At 41.4% G+C, this 26,886-nt stretch overlaps 1 protein-coding gene across 50 annotated transcripts in view; it reads left to right on the top strand.

Moving 5' to 3' along the window:
* The window catches only part of LOC110523375 (formin-binding protein 1), a 126,294-nt gene extending 100,353 nt beyond the window's left edge, over window positions 1–25,941 (top strand). For 4 of the 50 annotated variants that reach the window (XM_090234117.1, XM_090234112.1, XM_090234118.1 and 1 more), the window contains exons 9-16: window positions 2,219–2,422; window positions 4,309–4,404; window positions 14,056–14,165; window positions 20,065–20,197; window positions 20,360–20,490; window positions 20,598–20,749; window positions 20,923–21,081; window positions 22,912–25,941. In XM_090234117.1, coding sequence (XP_090090243.1) covers window positions 2,219–2,422; window positions 4,309–4,404; window positions 14,056–14,165; window positions 20,065–20,197; window positions 20,360–20,490; window positions 20,598–20,749; window positions 20,923–21,081; window positions 22,912–22,919 — 993 coding nt within the window. In that variant the 3' untranslated portion in view covers window positions 22,920–25,941. Of the gene's footprint in view, window positions 1–2,218; window positions 2,423–4,215; window positions 4,405–9,898; window positions 9,914–10,176; window positions 10,213–14,055; window positions 14,166–20,064; window positions 20,198–20,359; window positions 20,491–20,594; window positions 20,768–20,922; window positions 21,231–22,911 lie in introns of those variants that run through there. The other 46 variants (XM_090234099.1, XM_090234094.1, XM_090234100.1 and 43 more) reach the window with 26 other exon arrangements.
* Window positions 25,942–26,886: the final 945 nt, after the last annotated feature.

Raw genomic sequence — 26,886 nt, 5'->3', positions numbered from 1 at the left:
CGTAGGGATGGTACCAGGTTTCCTCCAGACGTAGTGTCTGGCTTTCAGGCCAAAGAGTTCAATCTTGCTTTCATCCGACCAGAGAATCTTGTTTCTAATGGTCTGAGTCCTTTAGTCACCTTTTGGTAAACTCCAAGCAGGCTGTCGTGCCTTTTACTGAGGAGTGGTTTGCGTCTGGCCACTCTACCATAAAGGCCTGATTGGTGGAGTGCTGCAGAGATGGTTGTCCTTCTGGAAGGTTCTCCCATCTCTACAGAGGATTTAAACATTTCTAAAAAACAGTTTTTGCTTTGTCATTATGGACTATTGTGACGTAACGTAACAAAATGTGGAAAATGGGAAGGGGTCTGAATACTTTCCGAATGCAATGTATTGGGACAGTGAAGCTAAAACTTTTAATTTGGCTTTATATTCCAGGATTCTGGATTTGAGATCTAATGTTTCATATGAGGTGACAGTACAGAATGTCACCTTTTATTTTAGGGTATTTTCATAAAAATCTGATTTACCATTTAGAAATCAAGCATTTGAAGGTCAAATTCACTTTTGTGTATTAAAGTAGTAGTAGTAGTATTTGTTCCCATATTCCTAACACTTAATGACTACATCAAGCATGTAACTCTACAAACTTGTTGGATGCATTTGCAGTTTTTTTTTGGTTGTGTTCCAGATTGTTGTGCCCAATAGATATTAATGGTAAATAATGTATTGTGTCATTTTGGAGTCACCGAGAGGTGGGGCGAGTACTTGATTGAGCAGAGTAGCGTGATGCTGCCACTACCGTTGTTTGACCGATATGGTATCAGTCTGGACCCATACACTCTTTGAAAAAAAGGTGCTATCTAGAACCAAAAAGGCTGTCCCAAGAGGAAAACCGTTTGAAGAACCCTTTTGGTTCCAGGTAGAACCGTTTCCGCAGAGTGTTCTACATGGAACCCAAAAGAGTTCTAACTGGAACCCAAAGGGGTTCTACCTAAAACCAAAAAGAGTTCTCCTATGGGGACAGCCACAGAACCCTTTTGGGACCCTTTTTTCAAAGAGTGGCTGGTCCTAACTTTACACAATACTACACAGATATAGCAAAATAAGAATATAATACACTTCTATATGAATGTGGATGCTACCATGACTACAGCTAATCATGAATTAATTGTGAATAATGATGAGGTAAAAATGTACAGAGGCACAAAGATCATGCCCCTGAGACATGCTAACCTCTCACCATTACCAGTAACGTTAGCATTTTTTGTTGGGTATATTTATGCATCTGTAACTTTCTCACTCATCATTATTCATGATTCATTCATGAATAAACTCAAATATGAGGTGACATTCTGTACTGTCGCCTCATATTAAACATTTGATCTCAAATAAAATAGGCTGGAGTATAGTGCCAAATTAAAAGTTTTCGCTTGGGTGAGTGTTGCGTGAGGTATCACACTACATTGTGTAAGGAGGGAGCAGCTAGTCTGGATCTGGCCACTTCACTGTCTGCACACACAAGGTTAACTATGAGTTAACTACTTCAGCAGAAAACATACACACGCTTGACAGTATACGTGAGTCATTTATATGTGACTCATTGAGTAAAAAAACATTGGATTTTTCAAGCATTCAATCCAGTATGCCAAGATGGCGGACGCTATCTTAGTGCTAGCTATAGAAAATCATCAGCCTAATATATTGAGATGTCTCATGTTGGCTGCATGCCTGGTTTGACAAAGCCTATCCCTGGGGTGTCACTAAGGGAAGGAGGGGAGGTTACTAAATTAAGGCCTGTGCTGTTCCAGTAAAAAGAGTAGGAATAATAGATTCACATGGAATGGCTCCCTTCCATATCCTCTCTACACAGAATTAGCCTATGGCTCTGTCATGGCTCAGAGCCTATGGCTCTGTCTCTACCGCCAGCAGCAGTCAGGCTGATGACCTCTTACCTCTTCCCTCTGGCCTTATCAGTATGAAGATAGAGATACCGATACAGACCCTGTAACTCTGTAGTGAACAATGAGCGGTGTCCTAATTGAGACTTTATATTTCGGGACTTTTACATTTAACCTGCTTTTTAGGAATTCTTGGAATAGAAATTGAGTTTTCTGGTCATATTCAAATGTTATTATGAAACTGCTGACTGCCATAAGAGATAGGAGAGACCTAACAGATCTATCTCCCCCTTACTATCTCTCACTCTACCATCTCTCCCCCTACCCCACCCCACCAGGACTCTAAGCAGGTAGTGGAGTCGTACAAGTCTGGGTTTGAGCCCCCAGGGGACGTAGAGTTTGAGGACTACGGGCCGGGACAGACCATGAAGAGGACTGTCTCTGAGACCAGCCTGTCCAACTCACGAGGAGAGGCCAAGGAACGTCCCGGCGGGGGCAAGAGCAAAGGCAAACTGTGGCCTTTCATTAAGAACAAGAACAAGGTAACATACACTCCCACATACTCAAAGGTACTGTGTATAGCGATACCTCACAGGGTCAAGTGTATTATTTGTGGAGTGGTTGTGACATCACTTCATTCTCCCTGTACAAGAATGTCCAATGTTTTTGGCCACACTGTTGGCTATAACAAGGCTTAAATACTGTAACTTCGGGGGACATTGTTGTAGGTTACACTGTCAAATGTGACTTTAATGCTCTATTTTGGTTATTGTTATAGTTCTGTTCAGTTCGTTTTAATTTATCATTGTAATTGCAATAATTCTGTCGTTACAGTACGTCAGTAGTATTGTCAGTGTGGTTGTTATTATTTGCCATCCTTTTCCTGGTTACTCACTAGTCATCATTGTCACCATCATTGTCGTTGAGCCACCAACTCTCAACTTAACCAAAACCCACTAATACATCGATAACTGAGTCCCACCACCCCCTCCTCTCTCTCTCTCTCTCTCTCTCCCCCTCTCTCTCTGGTGATAAACTAAAATGACAGATTAACTCACTCCTCTGCACTCTGACTGTATGTCCTGTAGCCTAATAACAGTCTCACTCCCTGATCGTGCTCTTACAATGGTGGTCTGTCTGGAATGGCCTTCTCATAGCCCCTTGCTTCTGTGTGGCTCATCTGTCTAACATGGGGCCATTTGGGATGAGGTTTTAAGGTTGAGGTGGCACCATGATAGAGCAGAGCACTAGGGTGTGTGTGTGTGTGTGCGGGGGTGTCCTTCCCTAGCTCCGACTCCCTGAGGTTTAATCCCGAGAGAGGGAACCCCATGATGTGTGTGTTGTTTGTTTGGTGTTCTTCCTGTTCATAATGTGTCTGTGTTCAAACTCAAGAGCATAAGGGACAGCTGATGACAGAGTATTTGTCCTCACCTTTTGAGTGAGGCCATGCACGTACTGTACCCTGAGAGTGTGAGGAGAACAGAATGTCCTGGAAGGAGAGGAGACACACACACACTCACGTTCACACAGCATGGTGAAAACGTGAGACATTTATATCAGAGCATAGCAGAGATGGGAGACCCTAGTCCAAGTTGTATCTCTTTCTATAAACAGAACTCCTCTTTGAATATAAAAAATGATATTGCAAACCATTTACGTACATTTATTTACTCCTTTGGTTTTAAAAAGATGGGTATACTAAGCTCTTGTGTGCATGTTCACTCACTGAGTAATGTAAGCAATCTGTCAGTACAAATTGCAGATCTCTCTCTAGCTCCCAAATGGCTGGTAGCTCATTAATTGAGCATTAAAGGGTTTGGGCAGAGAGAGTTAGGTTTCTGTGATGATGACCTGAAATTTAGCTGCTGTCGCATCTCAGAGGATGTGGGGAATTTCTAGTCCAACCGCTCGCATGTGATGAGGTTTCCAGAAAATTGATATTACAAAATGGAAGCTTGCATGTGCTTCTCTGTGAAACTGTCTGCTTAAATGTGTTGCATCAGCACCTAGCTCTAACACTATTAACGCTTCTCACTCACTCTGGTTACGTTACGACCTTCGACCTTTGTTTTACTTTGTTTGTTTGACAAGATTATTCTACATTACTACATAACAGCTGGGTATGACACTGGGGTTGTTTGTGTTTGACATCTCTCTTGGTTGTCTCTGTTTCCGTTGGGTTTTTCTCTTACCTGTTTTTAACATTATTTGGGCCCTTATTTATTTATCTCGTTTTGTGTTCCTCCCTCCTTCCTTTTTTGTCCTCTCGTTTTGATTCTGCACCTTTTCCTCCTCCTCCTCCTCCTCCTCGGTCACGGCTCCCTCTTAATGGTAGCTTATGTCCCTGTTAACGTCCCCGCACCAGCCCCCCCCCGCCCCCCCAGCCTCCAGCCCCCCCTCACCCTGTGCTGTTCCCAACGACCCCCAGTCTCCCAAGCAGAACAAGGAGCCCCTCTCCAACCGCTTCAACGAGTTCATGGCCTCCAAACCCAAAATGACCTGCCTCCGGAGCCTGAGGCGAGGGGTAAGTGTGTGTGTGTGTTGTGCTGTGGATGTGGTCGTTTGTGTGTGAGAGAGAGTGTGTGTGTTGCGTGTGTGCTCGCCTGTCCCTGGGCTCTGTAGCGCCGCTGTATGACGGAGGTTCATCAGGTAGTGTTGACATTAGGCCTATATTCTTCCGTTATTAATCATTCATTGGCTATATATTATGTGTATTACATCATCAGTTTCATGTTATCTCTGGAACACTGGGTAATCATCTCAAAAAAATTATAAAAACTGTACTGGGCCAAATCTATCTTGGACATCTGTCTATCCTCCAGCCTCCTCCATTCAGCGTTCTGCCTGTATCAGTCTCTGTGTACCGCTCTCTCTAGCATGCTTCCATAGTTCTGCTCTACCAGAACCACACAGTCTGTGTTCGTCTCTCTCCAGACATAAACTCAAACTCTCCACCCTGTCTCCACTTTGAACTCTAAAACTGCTTCACACACAATGACCGTGTCGTCTGAGCTCCCTCCTTGTGACAGACATGAGTAGGTGTCCTGCTATATTGTAGCTCTCCTTGAAGTGTTGCCGTAATGATGCAATGAAGGAAATCACAAGTAATACATTGCTAGAAGTAGTAATGGGGAGAGTATAAGCAAATGGAAGAAGTTTTGTTCTTTAGTCAAGAATGACTTCCTCCTAAACAGCCTATCTGGGTCGAACTGAAAATCAGTAACAGTATAATGTATAATGATTATGCATAAAGTCAAAAGTTGGAGTATATTGAATATGATGTTGCGCTGTATGCTGATTGAGTCACTGAGTCTGTCGGGCCAGGCCCGGCATTTAGAAGTGCTATTTTAGAAGCAAGCCCCTGAGGTTCAACACACCCTCTTTATCTGCAGACAGACACGCTGCAGCTATCTGGTGTCACGCTGAGTTTCTATTCCTAAACCATGATCCCTGTCCAGGTCAGGCCATGCCCACGGCACCCCACAAGGCTCCCCTTGACCTCAGGAATGGGCTAGGCTGCTCACGTGTTCTTTCCGGCCTCTACGAATAAAGTTTGTTTATGTTCCTATCTTCTGAACGGCAACAGAAGGAATGGACCAGAGCCATACATTTCTCATAGCTCGGCCCACAACGTATGTGTTACGCTCGACGAAATGCGTAGACCATGGCGCAGCGTGATTTGGGTTCATCATAATTTATTTAAATGTGAACCAGCAACAAAATAATAAAGAGAAACAAACAAACGAACGTACAGCCTTGAAGGGCTCAAAAGCAACAATACAAAAACAAGATCCCACAAACAACAGGTGGGAAAAGGCTGACTAAGTATGATCCCCAATCAGAAGCAACGATAGACAACTGCCTCTGATTGGGAACCATACCAGGCCAACATAAAAATACAAAAACTAGACTACACATAGAAATAATAAACTAGAACACCCCCCCAGTCACGCCCTGACCTACTCCACCATAGAAAATAAATGCTTTCTATGGTCAGGACGTGACAGTATGACGTCTATAAGAACAGAGGATAAGTAATAGTAATAGTAAAACAATGTTCTCTCTGGGATCATATCAAGGAGGAAATAATTGAAGGTCAGGAGAATGAGGAAATGGGGCGAATCTAGCAGGAAGTGAACGTCTTCAATAGAGGAAGTGGAGTAACGGTCATATTCTAAACGTGCAGGCCAGGGTAGTGGTTTTAAATCTGAAGCATTCTTTTCTGTCAATGTTTCAGATGTAAGTTAGTCCCTGACTGTATTCCTTTTATGTAGTACTGTATTGCAGGGAAGGGAGAATAAGAAAGTTCTGGTTTTTGTTTTGGTCGGTCAGGGTGACGTATTGAGCACCAGATTACCTGTTTTTTAAGATTCATATCGCTATATCTGAATCTCTCAATATCATCTTCAACCCTTTTCATATTCCATATTGATTTCGTATTTCTGTTTTTTTGTCTGTATATTAACATTGTTAAGAATACGTTTACACTTTATTTTTGTGTTAAACTTTATTTAACCTTTTTTATTTAGAACAGTAGAGAAGTCAATTCAACACAAGAGCTTTCTTCTCTGTCCTTGAGAGATAAGGACACAGCAGACACTTAAACCGATTAGCCAAAAACTGACCCTTACCTTATTAACCACATTTCTATAAATTCTGAAATGCAATATCAGTTTGGGCGTCAGGTGTGTCCTTATAGCCTTTTCTGCTCTGCCCAAGCTGGCACGGGCGGACATATTGCTTAAACGCCTGCTCCGTTGGACAGCACCCCAGTGTAATAGTAATCCAGAATACCTCTTAGAGAAGTACTCCATCTCTGGGTCAGGCTGGTCTAGTTATTAGTCTGTATCGTAGTACAGCACTATACTGTACAGGTGCTGTTAATGAGTGAAAGTATTCACATTATCAATTTAATAAAGCTCAGTACTAAGCAGAATATTAGTTGTGAAATAAAAGTTTACTTCCCTTGATACAGTATCTTTGAGAGGACCAATGTCAGTTTTTGAGCATATTATTACTTTTTTTCATTGACTTGGTTATATAAAATGTGATATGAGTCTGTATTTGAATATCATGCTAGTTGTGTCTGTAGGTGGGGTTCTGGGTTCAGTCTCTGGCTGAGGGCTGCACAGCAGAGGGATTTTTCCACCAGCATGCCCCAGTGGGAGGGCCTGTTATTCCTCAGCCTTCTGGGGCCCGGCCCTCTGATCCAACACCAGATACACACAGAGAGAGAGAGAGAGAGATGGAGGGAGTGAGAGAGAGTGTTTATGTGAGAGAGCGAGGATAACTGATGACAGCATCATGAGAGTTAGTTAGTGTGTGTGTGAAAGACAGAAAGAGAGGGAGAGAGATGAATGATGTAAGTCTTTGAATGAGTGAGCGTGTGTGTGGGGGGGAAGTAGTAAATCCATTAGCTTCATTAGTAGCCCTGTGCTAATTGATGAAGCTGTTTTCTCTCTGATAACCACGGCAGCAGCCTCCTACTCGCCCTCGCTTGCTCTGTTATCACAAAGACTGGAGGACTCTGGGCATACCCACTTACGCTTTCGAGGCTAGTCAACATGTCGTAAGTGCGTATGTTGGCCGACTGTGTGTTCGTTTGCGTTAGGAAATATATGTGTGTGTCTGGGCCATGTGCGGCATAGACAGTAGTCTCATTTAATGATGATAACATTGACAGTATATATACACACACATTTATCACATTTACAGTCACACAAAAACATAGAAATAATCATTTCCTGTTATCTGTTTCTTTAGTCATTTTCGGTAGTTTTGTTTCCTTCTAAATGAGGCTAGTGTCTGTGACTGCGTCAGGCTATTTCACATGGCCCTGCTGCCCTGTCATAAGACCACACTAGTCAAATGATCAGAACAAAAGAGGACCTCATTTCCTGTCCCACATCTCAGCTTGAGGCACTATTTGTCACAACAGCAGAATTGCCTTGGACTTTCTGTTGCTGCAGTGCACATTTGTTAGTGGTTAATTCTCAAAGTGTCACAAGCACTACATTTAAACTAAGGAAGTAGGATTGGAGCATGGTGGATGATGGTCACCCCACCGTTTGCTCCTATATCTTATTTTTTGGGGTGCACAACATTGGGTTTGTGGTGCTCGTTACACTTTCAGGAAGTTTAGTCTACCCAGCTCTTCTTTCAGTGTGCTGACACCATTGCACCATAGCCTGTATGTATATAGACCATGTATGAATATGTACCTGTATATATATATATATACCTGTCTGTCTGGGTTGTCTGCTAAGTCAGGATTTGACTCAATATACCCCGCAGGAATTTGACTATTTCCTTGAAGGAAATAACAAACGCGAGAACCATTTGAAGTGTAGAGAAGTGTACAGAGAGGGAGAAATAGGCTGATCCTGAGCCATTCCATGTGGATGACTTGATTACAGGACTGAAGCGAGTATAACCCTGCCTCATCCTAGCTCCTGAGTGCAGCCTGTGAGCTGTTAACTGGATTACAAATCATTCACTGTAGCTATAGCAGCCCAGTGCATGTTAAAGTATCTCTCTTTTATGTCGTACAAACTACGTCCTCATAATAAGTCATTACAATGATTCAGACTGGAGTGACCCACTGTGTTAAAGTATCTCTCCTCTCTAGAACTATGGAGCTAACAATGAGCTCTAATGATCTTTAATAGTGACCTCACTACATGTGCAATTAAACCAAAGCAATTAACAAAAACCTCTTTTCCGCCTTAAATTATTTTTCCAGTTCTATTTTCTATCTATAATTTTCCTTAATTGTCCTTTAATTTAACAGTTATCAATCATAAGTCACTGTTTCTTTGCAAGACCCCTCCCCCTCAATTAACCATTGAAGAAGGTGAACGAAAGTCATTATGGTTATAGTTTTATTGAACAGATGGTTACTACTGTAGGTCCTGGTATAGCTTTGAATCTAGGAGCAACTTCTCCCTAGCATGAGTTCCAGTCTGTTTATGCTCTTTTGCCAACTCAGATTGGCACAAACAGACTTAGGCTAACCTCTTTTAGGAGTGAATGTCCAGTCAGTTTGAAACATACACACTGCCTCTGAACTGTCATCATGCTTAGCCATAACACATGCTGCTATCACCCCCTGCTGTTACAATGCTGTCATTGTGGGGGAAGAAATGAGGGATGCAGGAAGGGAAGAGGGTTGTGGAATCATCCCCTAATCTGACCTCCTGTTTCCCTACAATGAGTGTGGGTGCGTCCACTCGTCTCTCTCCATCTTTCTCTTCTCTCAAGTTGCTCGCTCTCATTTGCCGTCCTGTGCAGTATAGACTTGTGAGTTGGCTTACCTATCATCTCAAGTCATTCAAAACGCTTTTCTTATTTTTTCATTAATCCCTGAAAGCTGACATTGAACTTGGCCAAATTAGAAAAAAGTTAACCAGAGCCATACGTTAGAGTAACATATGGCTCAGGAAGACAATAGAAGGGTCCTGAGAATGACCAGGTATTGTCTTGGCATGACCTATTGCTGTGGTAACGCAAACTTAGTTTTCCATTGTAATCAGAACAAACTGTGGCATACCGGGCATCCGATATCCACAGATATACATGAGCATCCAAACTAACCAGCATCTGCAAAGAACCACAGACCCTTAGCAGACCCTCATATCTCATCGGTCATTTTCACAAATGCTCTCATACCTGATGGATCTATGCATTTGCTGTTTGGTTTTGAAAGTGCCGGTTATCTCTTTGGTCAATACCACAGGGACATATTTGGTGTGGGTTTGATGATCAAAGCTCAGCAATATATCATACAAGGCATCCAATACTTCTACATTCCCCTTTCCAGGTTAAAACCCACCTCTTTTCATTATATTGGGAAGTGTGGCTAAGGAGCTGCTTTGTGATCAATATATCCATGTCAACGCACATGTGCATGCTATGCCAGGGGGAAACATGACCAATGCTACATGTTATTCTGCTGTTGTCTGACTTGTCTGTTCTCTTTCTCTCCTGCCGTTTCCCTCTCCCCTCTTCCTCCCATGAAGCTTTCTCTCAAGTTGGTAAGCATGACCATAACACTGCATGACCGTAGTGGCATGAACCCTATTCTGAGCGTAGCGTGCACGTCCTCCTAGCAACACCAAAAATGGTTGATAATTCTATGTGACCGTTGTTTGTGTTCAGTTCCTTTCGTCCGGACTTATTTATTCATTTTGTTGTGACATGACGATGGATTTTACAGACCCTTGTTGTCTCATTTGTTTATTTTGTTGTGTGTCTTGTTTGTTGTGTCTCTCCCGCTGTGCCTGTGTGCTCTGTGCAGATCACATTCAATTCCCACGTCCGGAATCTGATTGAGGTGATCAGAATTACTGTTCTTGTTTTGTATGTCCGTCTGTCAGAACTGGGTTTCAAGTACTATTTGAAATCTTTTAACTTAAGCCACTTTTCTAATCCATTGCAACAGACAAGCACAGCTGAAGGATTTTGACATTTTTTCAGATAGTATTTTGAACCTAGTTCTGTCTGTCCATCTGCTAGTTCCATTCCCTTTGATCTATCACCATAATCATTAGAGATAAAAGACAGATGATCCCAATAAATAAATCATAGATCCCTACAATAGATAAATCATAATCATAGCTGATAAAGATAGAGGGTAGATAGAATCAAAGATGTTTAAAGAGATAGATGCAGCTTTTAATGAATGGTAATTTAGCAGTGCATTCACAATGCAGGGCTCTAAAGATGTTGTTCAGCATTAGCTGCCAGACTCCGTTCTGATGTAGAAATTAATGGCACGAAAAAAGAGCTAGACTAAAACATCCAGATAATTCTAAGCCTTCCAGGAATACCATGTATTTTCCACTGAAATGCAGAATAGATGGGAACAAAGGAAATGGGAGCTTTTGGTCTGTCAGGTAGAAACTAAACTCATCTCCAGGCTCAAATGCTACAGAGAGAGAGCTGGCTGGTGGATGAGATTAGATAGAGATGGGCTTTGAAAAAGGTTTCTATCAGGACTTATTCAATGTAATGTAATGTTTTGATGAATTATCTACACCTCTAAATTTCAAGCCCTGTGAAGAATTTGGATTGATCAATTATAATCAACTGCCCTGAAATTATTGTAGATCTCCTTAGTCTATCACAATAACATAATCCATGATAATCATTAGTTAATAACTTTGTGTGTAGTAATAATTATCGAATGGTCAACTATGCATGTCAAACCCTTTGTGTAGAGATTAGAAATGATCAGGATCTGTCAACAGTGATTAAATGTAATCAAGTAGATTTGAGTACCAGTAAAATGTTTGGACACACCTACTCATTCCGGGGTTTTTCTTTATTTGTACTATTTTTGAGATTGTAGAATAATAGTGAAGACATCAAAACTATGAAATAAGACAGATGGAATCATGTAGTAACAAAAAAAGTGTTAAACAAATCAAAATATATTTTATATTTGAGATTCTTTAAAGTAGTTACCCTTTGCCTTGATGACATATTTGCACACTCTTAGCATTCTCTCAACCAGCTTCATGAAGTAGTCACCTGGAATTAATTTTATTTAACAGCTGTGCCTTGTTAAAAGTGAATTTGTAGAATTTCTTTCCTTCTTAATGCATTTGAGCCAATCAGTTGTGTTGTGACAAGCTTGGGGTGGTATACAGTCCATATTATGGCAAGAACAGCTCAAATAAGCAAAGAGAAACGACAGCCCATCATTACTTTAAGACATGAAGGTCAGTCAATCCGGAAAAGTTCAAGAACTTTTAAAGTTTCTTCAAGCGCAGTCGCAAAAACCATCAAGCACTATGATGAAACTGGCTCTCATGAGGACGACCACAGGAAAGGAAGACCCAGAGTTACCTCTGCTGCAGAGGATAAGTTCATTAGAGTTACCAGCCTCAGAAATTGTAGCCCAAATAAATTCTTCACAGAATTCAAGTAACAGACACATCTCAACATCAACTCTTCAGAGGAGACTGCGTGAATCAGGCCTTCATGGTCGAATTGCTGCAAAGAAGCCACTACTAAAGCACACCAATAAGAAGAAGAGACTTGCTTGGGCCAAGAAACACAAGCAATGGAGATTAGACTGGTGTAAATCTGTACTTTGGTCTGATGAGTCCAAATTTTTGATTTCAACCGCCGTGTCTTTGTGAGACACAGAGTAAGTGAACGGATGATCTCCGCATGTGTGGTTCCCACCGTGAAGCATGTAGGTGTGATTGTGTGGTGGTGCTTTGCTGGTGACACTGTAGGTGATTTATTTGAATTCAAGGCACACTTTACCAGCGTGGCTACCAGAGCATTCTGCAGCGATACACCATCCCATCTGGTTTGCGCTTAGTGGGACTATCATTTGTTTTTCAACAGGACAATGACCCAACACACCTCCAGGCTGTGTAAGGATTATTTGACCAAGAAGGAAAGTGATGGAGTGCTGCATCAGATGACCTGGCCTCAACCCAATTGAGATGGTTTGGGATGAGTTGGACTGCAGAGTGAAGGAAAAGCAGCCAACATGTGCTCAGCATATGTGGGGACCCCTTCAAGACTGTTGGAAAATCATTCCAGGTGAAGCTGGTTGAGAGAATGCCAAGAGTGTTCAAAACTGCCATCAAGGTAAAGGGTGGCAACTTTGAAGAATCTGAAATATAAAATACATTTTTATTTGTTTAACATATTTTTGGTTATTTCATGATTCCATATGTGTTATTTTATATTTTTGATGTCTTCACTATTATTCTACAATCTCAAAAATAGTAAAAATAAAGAAAAAGCCTGGAATGAGTAGGTGTGTCCAAACTTTTGACTGGTACTGTATATCTGAGTGTGAACTTTATATTTTACAGGTAAGTTACTGGATAAAAAAAAACACATGTATAGCATATTGTCTTGTGAGTGGTGTGGAGTATTTAGTTTTTACCAACATCTACAGAAATCAATAGCAAGCATGTTGTTCTTTATTCTTGTGATTAACTATTTATATACAGTAAATAATATAAGTATTTTTTGGAGCATAATCAAGAGCATGTTGAATGAAACCTGTTTGTTGTGTTGCATGTTGTCCGGTAAGTGTTGCACAGCGGTGCAGAGAGATGGGGTAAGGAAGGTCATCGCCATGGTAGCCTAGCCTGCTGCGTTTCGATCGGCTTACGTACCAATAAACTCCAGTGACCTCTGACCCCTGGCCAGTAGGACGTTGTCCTTTGGTTCTGCTATGTTACCACAGAGTATTGTCTGAGCCTTAACCGATCCAGTCCAAGCTCATGATCACACAAATACCATAATATTACTGCAGGGTAAAATCTTACATCAATAATACATGAACATGTGAGTAATGCCACAGTAAATAAACCTTCCAGTGGGTTACTCTATATTGACATGCATTCAACAATTATCCAGTTATTGTATTGTAATACATGCATTTGTAAAAATAAAAATACATAAATTGTTTTAAACTGACCAAATAGCACCACGAAGTGCTGTATCTCTGAACTGCAGCATAAACAGAAGACAAAAGGCAGGTTGTTAATTTGGAAAGTGGAGCAGGTCGAGCACAGAACAGAGAGAATGTCTCACCATCATCAGAGATGATCGATATGTATTCTATCAAAGAATCTCCTTCATCAGGAAACATTATACCATCTGCCCTCAAATGGTCCCACAGATTTCATTTCAGAAACACTACCTCCTTTTAACAGGAGTCATCTTCTCTCTCGACAGTTATGAAATGAACACAGAAATGTGATTTGACTGGATATGAAGTGATACAGCCTAATATCTTTTGAGGCTTGGGACTGAATAGGTGAAAGGTGGTTGTAGGGCTTACCTTCACACAGAGACCCCCCCCCTCCCCCCCCCCCTCCCCCAACCAGAGCTCAGAGGTTAATGGTAGATTATAGTGCTGCAGTATCTCCTTCACCAGCTGCCATAACTCTATCAGATACACAACCCTAAATGATAGGGAATTCATTTATCCTAATGGCTTTTCTGTAAGGGGGATACTGCACCTAAAGGTTCCTAGTGTTAGATAGAGAGCCTGAACATCCGAGAGGGATGTTACATGTTATTCATATATTTTACAAAGAGGGTGTACAACGCTCCTGAAACTCACTTTGTCTCCAACTTGTCTTGTTCTCTCCCACTCTCTTGCTACCATTTCTATCTCCATTTCTCTGTCTCTCAGGGCTCTGGACCGGAGGACTTCAGCCACCTGCCCCCAGAGCAGAGGAGAAAGAAGCTTCAGGCCAAGATAGACGACATAAATAAGGACATCCAGAAAGAGATGGACCAGAAGTAAGTATGTGTCTGTGTTTTCAACATAAGCCTCATCCATATTTGTTTGGAAATGATGTCCTACCTCGTCCCTAAAAGCTCACTTCCATTAGTGTCAGCCCTGTTGTGGAAACAACATGTCCCCAGTAAAACTGCGGCGATGATGCAAAACCCATCATATGATGCAAAACGCATCATCATGATGTGGCAAGTGACACATTGCTTCTTGAAAATCCTATATCTTGAAAACATGCAAAAGCATTTGGATTGTCTTAACAGTGGACTAATTAAACAAATACCAAAATAGTTTTTTTTATAGATTTTTCCTTTAAAAAAATAAGCCTCAAGAAAGCTTCAGACCCAACCAAGGAGTTGTAAATCCCAGGGTCTCTAATTTGTTTCCGTCTGAGTGTTATTAACCAATGTGAGTCTAAGCCGGGAGAGGGGGGTACTACTAAGCTATATGGAATTGTTTTAAGAAGGTCATACTAGGGATCATATTGCTATTTTGAATTTTAAAACCACTTGATGTACCCCAAAAAATATAAAACAATTATTTGATGAACAAATATTTTTGTCCTTACTGCTATTAGCCCATACAAACGCATTAAATAACAGATTCACTACATAGAACAACAGATAGTCGCCCCAAAAAAATCTAAAGGAAGTTTATTCAAAAGTTTCTGTCCTATATCTGCGTGATATAAGAAAGACCAGGAAACATTTGTTATTTGTATATATATATATATATATTTTTTTTTTACATGTATTTAACCTCTTGTTTTTTGGCACTAAACTGTCTACGCCCTGTGTAAACTGGGGCAAGGGGGTGGTTCTACTAATTTATTTGGAATTGTTTTAAGAAGTCCATACCAAGGATAATTTTGCTATTTGAGATGGATTTTTTTAAATATAGAAAAAATATTTAATTAGAACATCAAATCAAATGTGATTTGTCACATGCACCGAATACAACAGGTAGACCTTACAGTGAAATGCTTACTTACAAGCCCTTAGCCAACAATACAGTTTTAAGAAAAGTAAGTGTTAAGTAAAAAAATAGTTGAGGTAATATGTGCAGTTGAAGTTGGAAGTTTACATACACCTTAGCCAACTACATTTAAACTCAGTTTTTCACAATTCCTGACATTTAATCCTAGTAAAAATTCCCTGTCTTAGGTCAGTTAGGATCACCACGTTATTTTAAGAATGTGAAATGTCAGAATAACAGTAGAGAGAATGATTTATTTCATATTTTATTTCTTTCATCACATTCCCAGTGGGTCAGAAGTTTACATACACTCAATTAGTATTTGGTAACATTGCCTTTAACTTGTTATGGCTGCAATCCCACTATCAGGATAAGTGTCATCAACAACCGCTACATACAATAAATATTTCTATAAATATTTATATTCATGAAATCACAAGTGCAATATAGGAAAACACAGCTTAGCCTGATTTTGAAAGTATGCTTTACAGCGAAAGCAATCCAAACGTTTGTGTAAGTCTATCGATCGCACGACAAAACATTAAGTACACTTAGCATCAGGTAGCTCAGTCACGAAAATCAGAAAAGCAATCAAATTAATCGTTTACCTTTGATGATCTTCGGATGTTTTCACTCACGAGACTCCCAGTTACACAACAAATGTTCCTTTTGTTCCATAAAGATTATTTTTATATCCAAAATACCTCAGTTTGTTTGTCGCGTTATGTTGAGAAATCCACAGGAAAGAGCAGTCACGACAACGCAGATGAAAATTCCAAATAGTTTCCATAATGTCCACAGAAACATGCCAAACATTTTTTATAATCAATCCTCAGGTTGTTTTTAAAATATACAATCGATAATATATCAACCGCAAATGTCTTTCACAGTAGGAGAGGGAAAAGCAATACCTATCCAAACTCTGTTGCGCGAGCAAAACTCACATGACCACTGGAGGCGATGTAATCGTTCTGGCTCATTTTTCAAAATAAAAGCCTGAAACTATGTCTGAAGACTGTTGGCTCCTTGAGGAAGCGATAGGAAAAGGAATCTGGTTCATATCCCTTTAAATGGAGCAAAGGAAGGCTATGGAACATGGAGTTTTCAAAATAGAAGCCACTTCCTGTTTTAATTTTCCTCAGGGTTTCGCCTGCAATATCATTTCCGTTATACTCACAGACCATATTTTGACAGTTTTGGAAACTTTAGAGTGTTTTCTATCCAATACTAATAATAATATGCATATATTAGCAACTGAGACTGAGGAGCTGGCCGTTAACAATGGGCACCTTTTCATCCAAGCTACTCAATATTGCCCCTGCAGCCATAACAATTTAAATTGTTTTGGGTAGTCTTCCACAAGCTTTCCTTGGTGTAACTGAGTCAGGTTTGTAGGCCTCCTTGCTCGCACACACTTTTTCAGTTCTGCCCACAAATTTATAAAGCGGTTAGGGCTTTGTGATGGCCACTCCAATACCTTGACTTTGTTGTCCTTAAGCCATTTTGCCACAACATTGGAAGTATGCATGGGGTCACTGTCCATTTGGAAGACCCATTTGGGACCAAGCTTTAACTTCCTGATTGATGTCTTGAGATGTTGCTTCAATATATCCACATAATATTCCTCCCTCATGATGCCATCTATTTTGTGAAGTGCACCAGTCCCTCCTGCAGCAAAGCACCCCCACAACATGATGCTGCCACCCCCGTCCTTCATGGTTGGGATGGTGTTCTTCGGCTTGCAAGCATCCCCCTTTTTCCTCCAAACATAACAATGGTCATTGTTGCCAAACAGTTATATTTTTCTTTCATCAGAACAGAGGACATTTCTCCAAAAGGTACGATCTTTGTCCCCATGTGCAGTTGCAAACCATAGTCTTTTTTATTGTGGTTTTGGAGCAGTGGCTTCTTCCTTGCTGAGCGGCCTTTCAGGTTATGTCGATATAGGACTCGTTTTACTGTGGATATAGATACTTTTTTACCTGTTTCCTCCAGCATCTTCACAAGGTCCTTTGCTGTTGTTCTGGGATTGATTTGCACTTTTTGCACCAAAGTACGTTCATCTCTAGGAGACAGAACGTGTCTCCTCCCTGAGCGGTATGACGGCTGAATGGTGTCATATACTTGCGTACTATTGTTTGTACAGATGAACGTGATACCTTCACGTTTGGAAATTGCTCCCAAGGATGAACCAGACTCAGACTTCTGAGGTCTTGGCTGATTTCTTTTGATTTTCCCATGATGTCAAGCAAAGAGGCACTGACTTTGAAGGTATGCCTTGAAATACATCCACAGGTACACCTCCAACAGACTCAAATAATGTCAATTAGCCTATCAGAAGCTTCTGAATCCATTATATAATTTTCTGGAATTTTCCAAGCTGTGTAAACTTCTGACCCACTGGAATTGTGATACAGTGAATTATAAGTGAAATAATCTGTCTGTAAACAATTGTTGGAAAAATTACTTGTGTCATGCACCAAGTGTATGTCCTAACCGACTTGCCAAAACTATAGTTTGTTTAACAAGAAATTTGTGGAGTGGTTGAAAAACGACTTTTAATGACTCCAACCTAAGTGTATGTAAACTTCAGACTTCAACTGTATTTAACTCCTTATTTTTGTCACTCCATACATTTGTACCTTCAGACGAGTCTTGTGAGGCCTGTGGGTGTTCTGGAGCAAAACAACTGACTTTTACATGTTCGTTAGTCTCACCTTTACATATTAGTGTGTAGCCCAAACTGTTCAGACGCTACAGACAGAATTTGGCATTTGCTGTACCGACTTCAGATGAGTCCCAAGATGGAGAACACCATTGTGTTCGTGAGAGTCTCATCTTTCCATAGAGGGTTCATGATAGTTTTTAGGCCAAATCGTTCGGCCGCTACAGACAATTTTGTGAGAAGACCGATTTTCAGGATGTCTCATGGTCTGACAAACACCGCTCTATCTCTGTCACCTTTCACCGCAGATGGAGAGGTGTTAAATAAGATAGCGCAATGGGGGGGGGGGGGGGGGGGGGGGGGGGGGGAGTTTGACGCATGCCAGCAAAGCCACTACACAACACTAAACAATACATTAATTGCACTATAGCGGTGACAAACGATGCCCACAAACTATTAGGACATATATAAAGCTGTCCCAAAACCTTAACACTGCTACACCTGGCTATCAGCAGAGCCTCGTCGGGCAGCGAAACAGTTCATTCAGCCTCATTTACTGCCTTTTAAAAAAACATAGCTGATACGGCTGACTTGCTTAAACAAATGTGGTTTCTAATTGAGATGTACAAACTATGACATAAGGGGACGACGCGCGCATAAGAGGCAATCCATAATTTAGATTAAGACAATGAGTGCGCTAGGATGGACGTAGTCAATATAACTATTTGTTCAGCACTTTTGAAATGCACAACGATAGAATTCAGAACATGGGCCATTATTACAGTATTGTCTCTGTACAGCAAGTTAGAACTGTAGGATAAATAAAGTGGGCATATAAGCAGACAATGAAAGCTCTTACAATATTAAACAGGCTATAGGCCTGATCTGCACCACCAAGTAGGCTAAGTTGTGCGGTGAAAAGGGAGCAAATTATTAGGGTGAAGTACATGGGCTACTAACAGCTTACTACACAACATACACTTAGTATTACTTTCTTAGCTACAGTATACATATCCCCCTGGCATATTACATCATTTATGCAACAGCATACAATATATTTTTGGACTCACCTTGTTGTGCTGTGCTCACTTGAACAGGAAGGTGGCGCGGCGGGCCTTCTTGTGGGCTCTAGAAAGAGGACCGAAATCCAGACTTGGAATTCAGAGTTGGATGACCGTTCAAAATGATTTTCCGTATCGTTTTCCGTTTCTGCAATTCCCCTACGGACTCGGCAAAGGTCGAGAGCCCGCACTGCTTCTTGACACACTGCTCGCTTAACCTGGAAGCCGGCCAGACCATCTCAAACACTGTCGCCCGAAGTCGACCGACTGGCCCACAACAAGTAGTCGCTAGAGCGCGATGAGACAAGGACATCACGGCCGGCCAAACCCTCCCCTAACCTGGACGACGTTGGACCAATTGTGCGCCGTCCCATGCGTCTCCCGATCACGGCAGGCAGTGACACAGCCTGGGATCGAACCCCAGGCTGTAGTGGCGCTTTATCACTCATTGTTGAATTTGCGATTTACAATTTATGTAATGTTTATGTCCAATGGCCGATGAGCACCGATACGTTTTATCTATAATTTCTCTTTATATGGCAAGGATTGAAAAGGATTTGCCAGTAGATTGCCGACTTGATGCATGATGATGACTGCTTGTCATCAAGATTTTGAGAGTATGAGGTTGACATCAATCCAATCAAAGCTATGGTAGATATAACGTGATTTTACATTTTATCTGTGGCCAATGACCTTGAGCCTTCTTGGATGGGCACTTCTAATGTAACTCTATGGCAGCACCCAAGGGACTTAAATTTTCGAGCTCTACCTGTAGATTTTGTGGTGACGTAGTGTCCCCATGAGTGAAATAACACTGAGCCAATCACAGCGCAACTAGAGAACCCCTAGTTACGTATTTTCCGCTGGCTGCTCCACCACCACAGAAAGCACTGAGCTAGGCTGAAACACCTGCATGCGGCTTTATTAACTCAATAATGGATTCATTTTTATATTGTTTGCAAACTGAAATGTGACACGTATTAATGCCAGAATAACATGCAAAACAGAAAGAAGAAAAAAATGGCTAAACAGGTGGGGCTCTTCTCTGAATGACACGTCGCCACTGATCCAATGCAAAATAAACCATATCTCTAGCTTAAACTGGCATATGTATGGGGATTTGGTTATTATGCTAATTTGATTTCCGCGGGGGAACGGATGATGAAATGAGTTAATATCTCTTCCTCTGTGTCCATCCATCAGAGATGCCCTAACTAAGATGAAGGGTGTGTATGAGAAGAATCCCCAGATGGGAGACCCTGCCAGTGTGGACCCCCGGCTAGTAGAGATGGCAATGAACATCGAGAAACTGCAGTCCGAGGTCCAGAAATTCGAGGTGAGTCATCCTAAGCCCTCTTGACCTTTTCCCAGACATTAATTTATTTCTAGATGCTGGACGAACTGTGAGTGTTGCTAGTATAGCTCTGGAATGAACTACACTAGCAGATCTCATCTCACATCCCTAACGTACGTGTGTGTGTCTGACTGTCCCTACCAGGGATGGCTGGCGGAGGTGGAGGGGAGGTTACCGTCGAGGAGTGACCCTCCCAGGAGACAGAGTGGTCTGTACGAGTCACAGAACAGCAACAGCACCATGGTCGACAACAACTGTGCACAGGACAGAGAGAGGTACAGTACACACAACACACACTCCATTAATCAACACAGCTTTCTAGTTTGTTACAGTATGTGTTGTGAGATTGCTATAGTTACTGTGTGTGTTGATCCTTGAGCAGCCCGGATGGCAGTTACACAGAGGAGCAGAGTTCAGAGACTCAGGTCAAGGTGGCCATAGCAAACACTCCAGAGTTTGATGATGAGTTTGACGATGGGGATGAGGAGACACTGCCCACCATCGGCACCTGTAAAGCCGTCTACTCATTTGAAGGTAATACACCTTTAACAGGTAATACACCAATCAGAGACAACAACACGGGTAATGTGGGCTGGCACATCTATTTGACTATTTGAGAGAAACGCAACAATAATACTTTCCCACCTATTTTTGTTACACTGTCTCTCTCCCTCCCTCCCTCCTTCCTTCCTTTCCTCATCCCTCAGGTCATAATGAGGGGACTATCTCAGTGACAGAAGGAGAGCTGCTGTTTGTAATAGAGCAGGATAAAGGTGACGGCTGGACGAGGGTCCGCAGGAACGAAGAGGAAGAAGGCTACGTACCCACGTCCTACGTCGAGGTCTTTTTGGAAACGAACACCAAAGGTGCTATGACATACATTTAACTGAAGGGGTTTTCTTTTTGGATGGGACGAAAGAAGGATTTGGTGAGAGAAGATGGGAGGAGTGAGGGTGATGGTTGGTTAGACTAGAGTAGACTCCTCCCACTCTCTCCCTCTCTGAAAGATGGACCAATCAGAATTTCCATCTTGCTCTGTCAGGGTTTCCACTCGGGTCAGTTTTGCATTTTAAACTAGAAAGGTGAAGGTTAGGGTTGTGGAAGCTAATCCTAGATCAGTATCTAGGGGAGTGTTGTTTTCCCACTGGTTCTGAGAGAATCCTCTCCTCGTTTGCTTTAGTGCCACTGAGTGGCCAGCCGGGAGCACTGTCATTACCTCTCCAGTCAACTCAATGGGAATCAGGCCAGTTTTAATGATGATTTCAATGAGTGCTGCTGTCTTATTGTTCTTGATATGCATAGGGTCATATTTCCCAACTTTTTGAATCTGCTGCCATTTCTTTCTCCCCAGACAAGTAATCAACTGACCTCAAAGATATATTTTATCATAGCCAATGGCCTCAAAGATAGACTAGTTGAGGTCAGGATGAAAACAAAATGGCAAATGTAAGTTTGTGTCTGTATCTGTGTTTGACTAACATAAGATGTTGATGGTCTGTATCATCTTCCCACACAGAGGTGATATTTGAAGATAACTAATATAGGCTCTCAAATAAACTTTTTTAGGGGGTTAAAACCACAGGATAGTTTTTAAAGAGCATGTGGGGAAAAAATCAACACCAGTTGCTTGCTGTCCCCAGAAGTAAAGCATGCTAGATTATACAATGTAGAAATATGCTAATGAGAAATTACTGATTCTGCTATACATAATGACTACATGCTGTACCTAATTCATGACAAATATATTGTTTTGAATAACAACCCCTATCCCTTAGATTATCTCACTCCTGTACAGTCAACATGCACCAATCACATACTTAAAGGTCCAAGAGAGACTACTTTATATATATATATATATATATATATATATATATATATATATATATATATATATATATATATATATATATTAGTTTTGGACTATTCTGGGCCTTTCTTTTCATACAGGAATACAGGATTGAGAATGAGCTGTACCGCCATTTTCCTTCTCTCGGTGAGAACAATGTGAGAACGGACTGTTGTGGGGCTGATTGGAACGTTGGTGCCTGGTTGGTTGCCAGCTCATGCATGGGTTTTGAGTAGCACCCTTGTGCAGATGAGTCGATTTGAGAAGCATCTGTGCTAAAGTATGGTGTTGACAAACTGTTTTATGCCTCTAAAATATCCAGGCATTTATCTTTTGAAGATTACTGAATTGTGCAATCATAGGCCCAAAAGGTCTCTTGGAAGAGATTCCAACTTTGTCAAATCTCAAAAAGCTCAACAAATATGCCTTCACAACCCTTTCTCCTCAAGCAGTAAAGTAATCCCATTTCTGTCAGTGCTAACACACTTCCCCCAAACCAGGGTCCAAATGAAATGTGAGGCATGTTACATTTGTAGTCATTTTAGGTTTTACATAACATGTTTTGGTGCATGTTTGAGATTGTTAGAAGCTTAAGTGTCTCTTGGTTTTTGGAAATGAGATTCACACACAAAGCTGACATTTAGAAACAGTAGCAGAATCAAAAGATTCAATTTTTAAGGTATAGCAACTGATATTAAAGCCAGAGGGAAGGAGCTTCTTGGGTTCTCTGGATTAGATAGTTATCTGACTACAGAACAATATTTCCTTCAGAAGACGAATGCAAAGAATAGTGAACTACATTTTCTTTCTGAGATTCTTGTGTTATTTATACTTTTTTTTCAAATTGCAGATTCCTAAAAGTGTGAGAGCTGGCTCAGGAATGGCAGGGCAAGCAGCCTCAGCGACAGAGCGACCACATTCACGTTCCTTTACGGTCAGAAAGTCAGAGAGAGCCACATGACCGAGGCAAAGACAGGAGACCTATGATGCATCTCAATTTCCAACCTGATACATTTGTAGAGTTCTCTCCTTCTGCAACGGTTTCTGACCAGAAGCAACAATAAGAGAAAAACAAACCAAATTGAGCGCTCGTAAATCTTTTATTTTTTAATAGGTTATTACCCATTTATCATTTTGCTTCTTTTGTCTCTGCAAAGCTTTGCTTCTCAATGTACTAACTCAGCTTCCGCTATGCGGCGTTACCATGGACACTGTTGGCTCTCTCACCTCGAATGCCCCCCCGAGTCCCAACCCACTTCCCTGCCACTCCTCCCTAACCCCCCTCCTAAAGCACGGCAGGGTGTGGTCAGACAGGGCCGGGACCAACCCAATCTGCCCCCGACTACAACCCACACACACCATCCCACCAGACATGAAGCCAAACCATGTCCCTCTCCAGTCCACACTCCCATACAAATCAATCAGGTGGATGCAGTTGCAGAATCTCTCACTCAGTGACTCAGAGCCATCATCGCAGAAGGAACAGTCCAGATACAGCATCACATGGAGTTTCCATGGAAACAACACATTTATTCCACTCTCTGATTCGTCATCTGTATGACTGAAGTTCATATATAGTGTGTGTACGCGTGTGGGTGCCTGTCAGTATCATGTACATCCCCCATACACACTCCATCCATGACTGAGAAAGGGACAGGGCTGGGAGTTCCAGGAATGTGGGGTTGGAGACAGGTTCACATTACTTCACTCACCTGCACTCTCTCTCCTTACCATACCATCATGTGTTGTTACTGGCCTCCCGTCTGCTCCTTTCTGGCCACACCCCTCCCCTCCACAGACCCCTCCCCTGCAAGTGTCAGTCGCTGGTCGTTGAGCGCCATGTCACCGCTTATGGTGGGGCATCTCTCAGGTGGTGCGTGCGGTGTGCATGCTTGCCCTGTCTCCTCCTTGGCTCGCCCCTCGCGCTTGGCTCAGGGGGCTAGCTTATGCTCGTCGCCTGGCCTTTTTTGTTTAAGTTAACCCCCACGGCCTGTTACACTTCTTAACCAGTTTATCCATTTGTCACCTTTTGGGTTCTGTGCCTGTGGATCATCTACTAGCTGTTCCTTATTTAGTTTTTTGTTGTGGCTGTTTGACTGTTCGTCGTCTCTGAAAGCATGTTCACCTACCTGTGTTTTTAACAGTGAGTGTGTGCTCTCCCTCACAGTAACTCCTCCAGCTCAAATCTCATTACCAGAAGAGAAGAAAATGTGGGATTCCAAAATGTCTGTTTCTGAATGACATCATGCACAGTAAAACATTGAATTTGTCTATTTGTTATGCTGTATGTATGTAATGTTGTTGGCTGACATTGTACGTGTTTGAGAAGTGTGTTGAAGGCAAGCGGTCGTTAGCGTCATCCTGTGGATACATGCTGCGGTGTTTCACGTCTCCACTGTATATCCAACAGACAGTGTCCCCTGGAAGATAACTTGAAGATTATTTAAAATTCTCATGTAGTTTGCTTGGGCCACTTACTACTGCGTGTGGAAGTATTGTATACTATGATCCACACACCTTTCCCACAATGTTGTGACTGAATATGAGACAAGACAAACTTCCTATTGGGCCTTAACTGGGTTGATCCTAGCTACCACTAAAAACAAGTTCAAGTTGTGTCACATGCACAAGTACAGTGAAATGCTTAACTTGCATGCTCTACCCAACTGTGCAGTAATCAGGGGGAGTAAGATGCCATTCTATCATCTATGGTATGTTGACTAGGTCGAGACATCTCGTTTTTTTATAAAGGTGGTGAAGGAAGATTACTCTCAATGTCTACAGAGATGATGATGTCCACTGTTTCCCTTTCTTGAACGCATATAAACATTTTAATTTTGTAATTATTTTTTAACAGTGTTTGGTCGAAGAGATTGCTTTTTAATTTGTAGCTAGTTTCTAGCTGGAAAACTGTTGCACCTGAATTACAAACCACATGATGATGAAACCAGTTGTTTGATCTGCCTGAAGTCACTGTAGATAAAGTAATGAAAAACATTGTTTTGTGTAATGAAGCAATTAGTGATATTATTGGCTTCAGGTATGTCCCAAATGGCTCCCTATATAGTGCACTACTTTTGATCCAGCTCTGGTCAAATTAATTGCACTATGTGGGGAATAGGGTGCCATTTGGCACTCCACCTTAAGAGTGTTTTGAAAAAAAATGTATTCCAGTATTATTACTCAAGCAACATTTCAAGGAGCAGCAACTGAAATTGTATCAATACAAACCATGTATATTATCAGCAGAACCACAATTGAACAGTGATCCATCACCATGTGGAGTCCCAGTTACTTGACATAATTTAAAAAGACAAGCAGCGCAAATCTGCATGTTCTGTGGCCGAGAACCAGGTCAGGTCAAAGTTTCACTTTGCTATTCCCACCCGTCCAGCTCTTATTTTGACTAGTGTAGATATTGACTTGGCAGTTGTTTTGTTTGTTTGTGAGAAGGCAAAACTGATTTTTATGCAGACCATCAGAAGGTGCATCTCTGTGCTGTGCTGACTGACAGACATACCCACTCAGAGAGCCAGTATAGAGAAAAATCTGCCTAACTCTCGACAGACCAACCCAGACCTCCAGCCAGGCCCCAGTGCACCTGTACAAAATAAAATGGCTTGTTGAAATTAGAGAGAATATATATAAATAAATATGGATTAAACTAAGACAAAAAAGGAAATAAATATATTTTTAAGGTTAAGTATTAAAGGCCTTACTTTGTTTTCTCTGCTTTGCTAAGACTGTTTTTTTTGTAAAGTCTGCCAAATGGTGTGTTTAGCACTTTTGTTTGTGTTCAAGTTGGTATATGCTTATGTTTTAGAGCACTGAATACTTTGTTTTGTGTTAACTGTGCCAATTAAATACATGTTGAAAATAACTTACGTTTTTTCTTGTGTGAGTGGTCTGAGTCAGGCTTACACTGGAACATACAAAACACCTGCTCTTTCCATAATGGACTGACCAGGTAAAAGCTATGATCCCTTACGGCTGTCACTTGTTAACCTCTCTGGGATATGTGGGACGCTAGCGTCTCACCTGGCCAAAAGCCAGGGAAAATGCAGAGCGCCAAATTCAAAGAACTTACTATAAAAATCAAACTTTCATTAAAATCACACATGCAAGATGGCAAATTAAAGCTACACTTGTTGTGAATCCAGCCAACATGTCAGATTTCAAAAAGGCTTTTTGATGAAAGCAAACGATGCTATTATCTGAGGATAGCACCTCCGTAAACAAAAGAGAGAAAACATATTTCAACCCTGCAGGCGCGACAAAACGCAGAAATAAAAATATAATTCATGCCTTACCTTTGACGAGCTTCTTTTGTTGGCACTCCAATATGTCCCATAAACATCACAAATGGTCCTTTTGTTCGATTAATACCGTCGATATATATCCAAAATGTCCACTTATATGGAGGGTTTGATCTAGAAAAACACCGGTTCCAGCTTGCGCAATGTGACTACAAAATATCTCAAAAGTTACCTGTAAACTTTGCCAAAACATTTCAAACTACTTTTGTAATACAACTTTAGGTATTTTTTTACGTAAATAATCAATCAAATTGATGAAATTGCATTTCATCCGGATGTGAAAATACTGCCCAAGAAGTTAAATACAATCAGTGTAGATGAAGGGAGGAGACAGGTTAAATAAGTGTTTTTAAGCCTTTAGACAATTGAGAAATGGATTGTCTGTTTGCGATTGAGGGTGAATGGGCAAGACAAAATATTTAAGTGAACAGGGTATGGTAGTAGGTGCCCGGCATACCAGTTTTAGTGTGTCAAGAACTGCAACGCTGCTGGGTTTCACGCTCAACAGT

This window comes from Oncorhynchus mykiss, chromosome 5 (genome assembly GCF_057628025.1).
Source record: "Oncorhynchus mykiss isolate SJ-2025 chromosome 5, ASM5762802v1, whole genome shotgun sequence".
NCBI lineage: Eukaryota > Metazoa > Chordata > Actinopteri > Salmoniformes > Salmonidae > Oncorhynchus > Oncorhynchus mykiss.
This window is presented reverse-complemented; position numbering and strand designations above follow the sequence as displayed.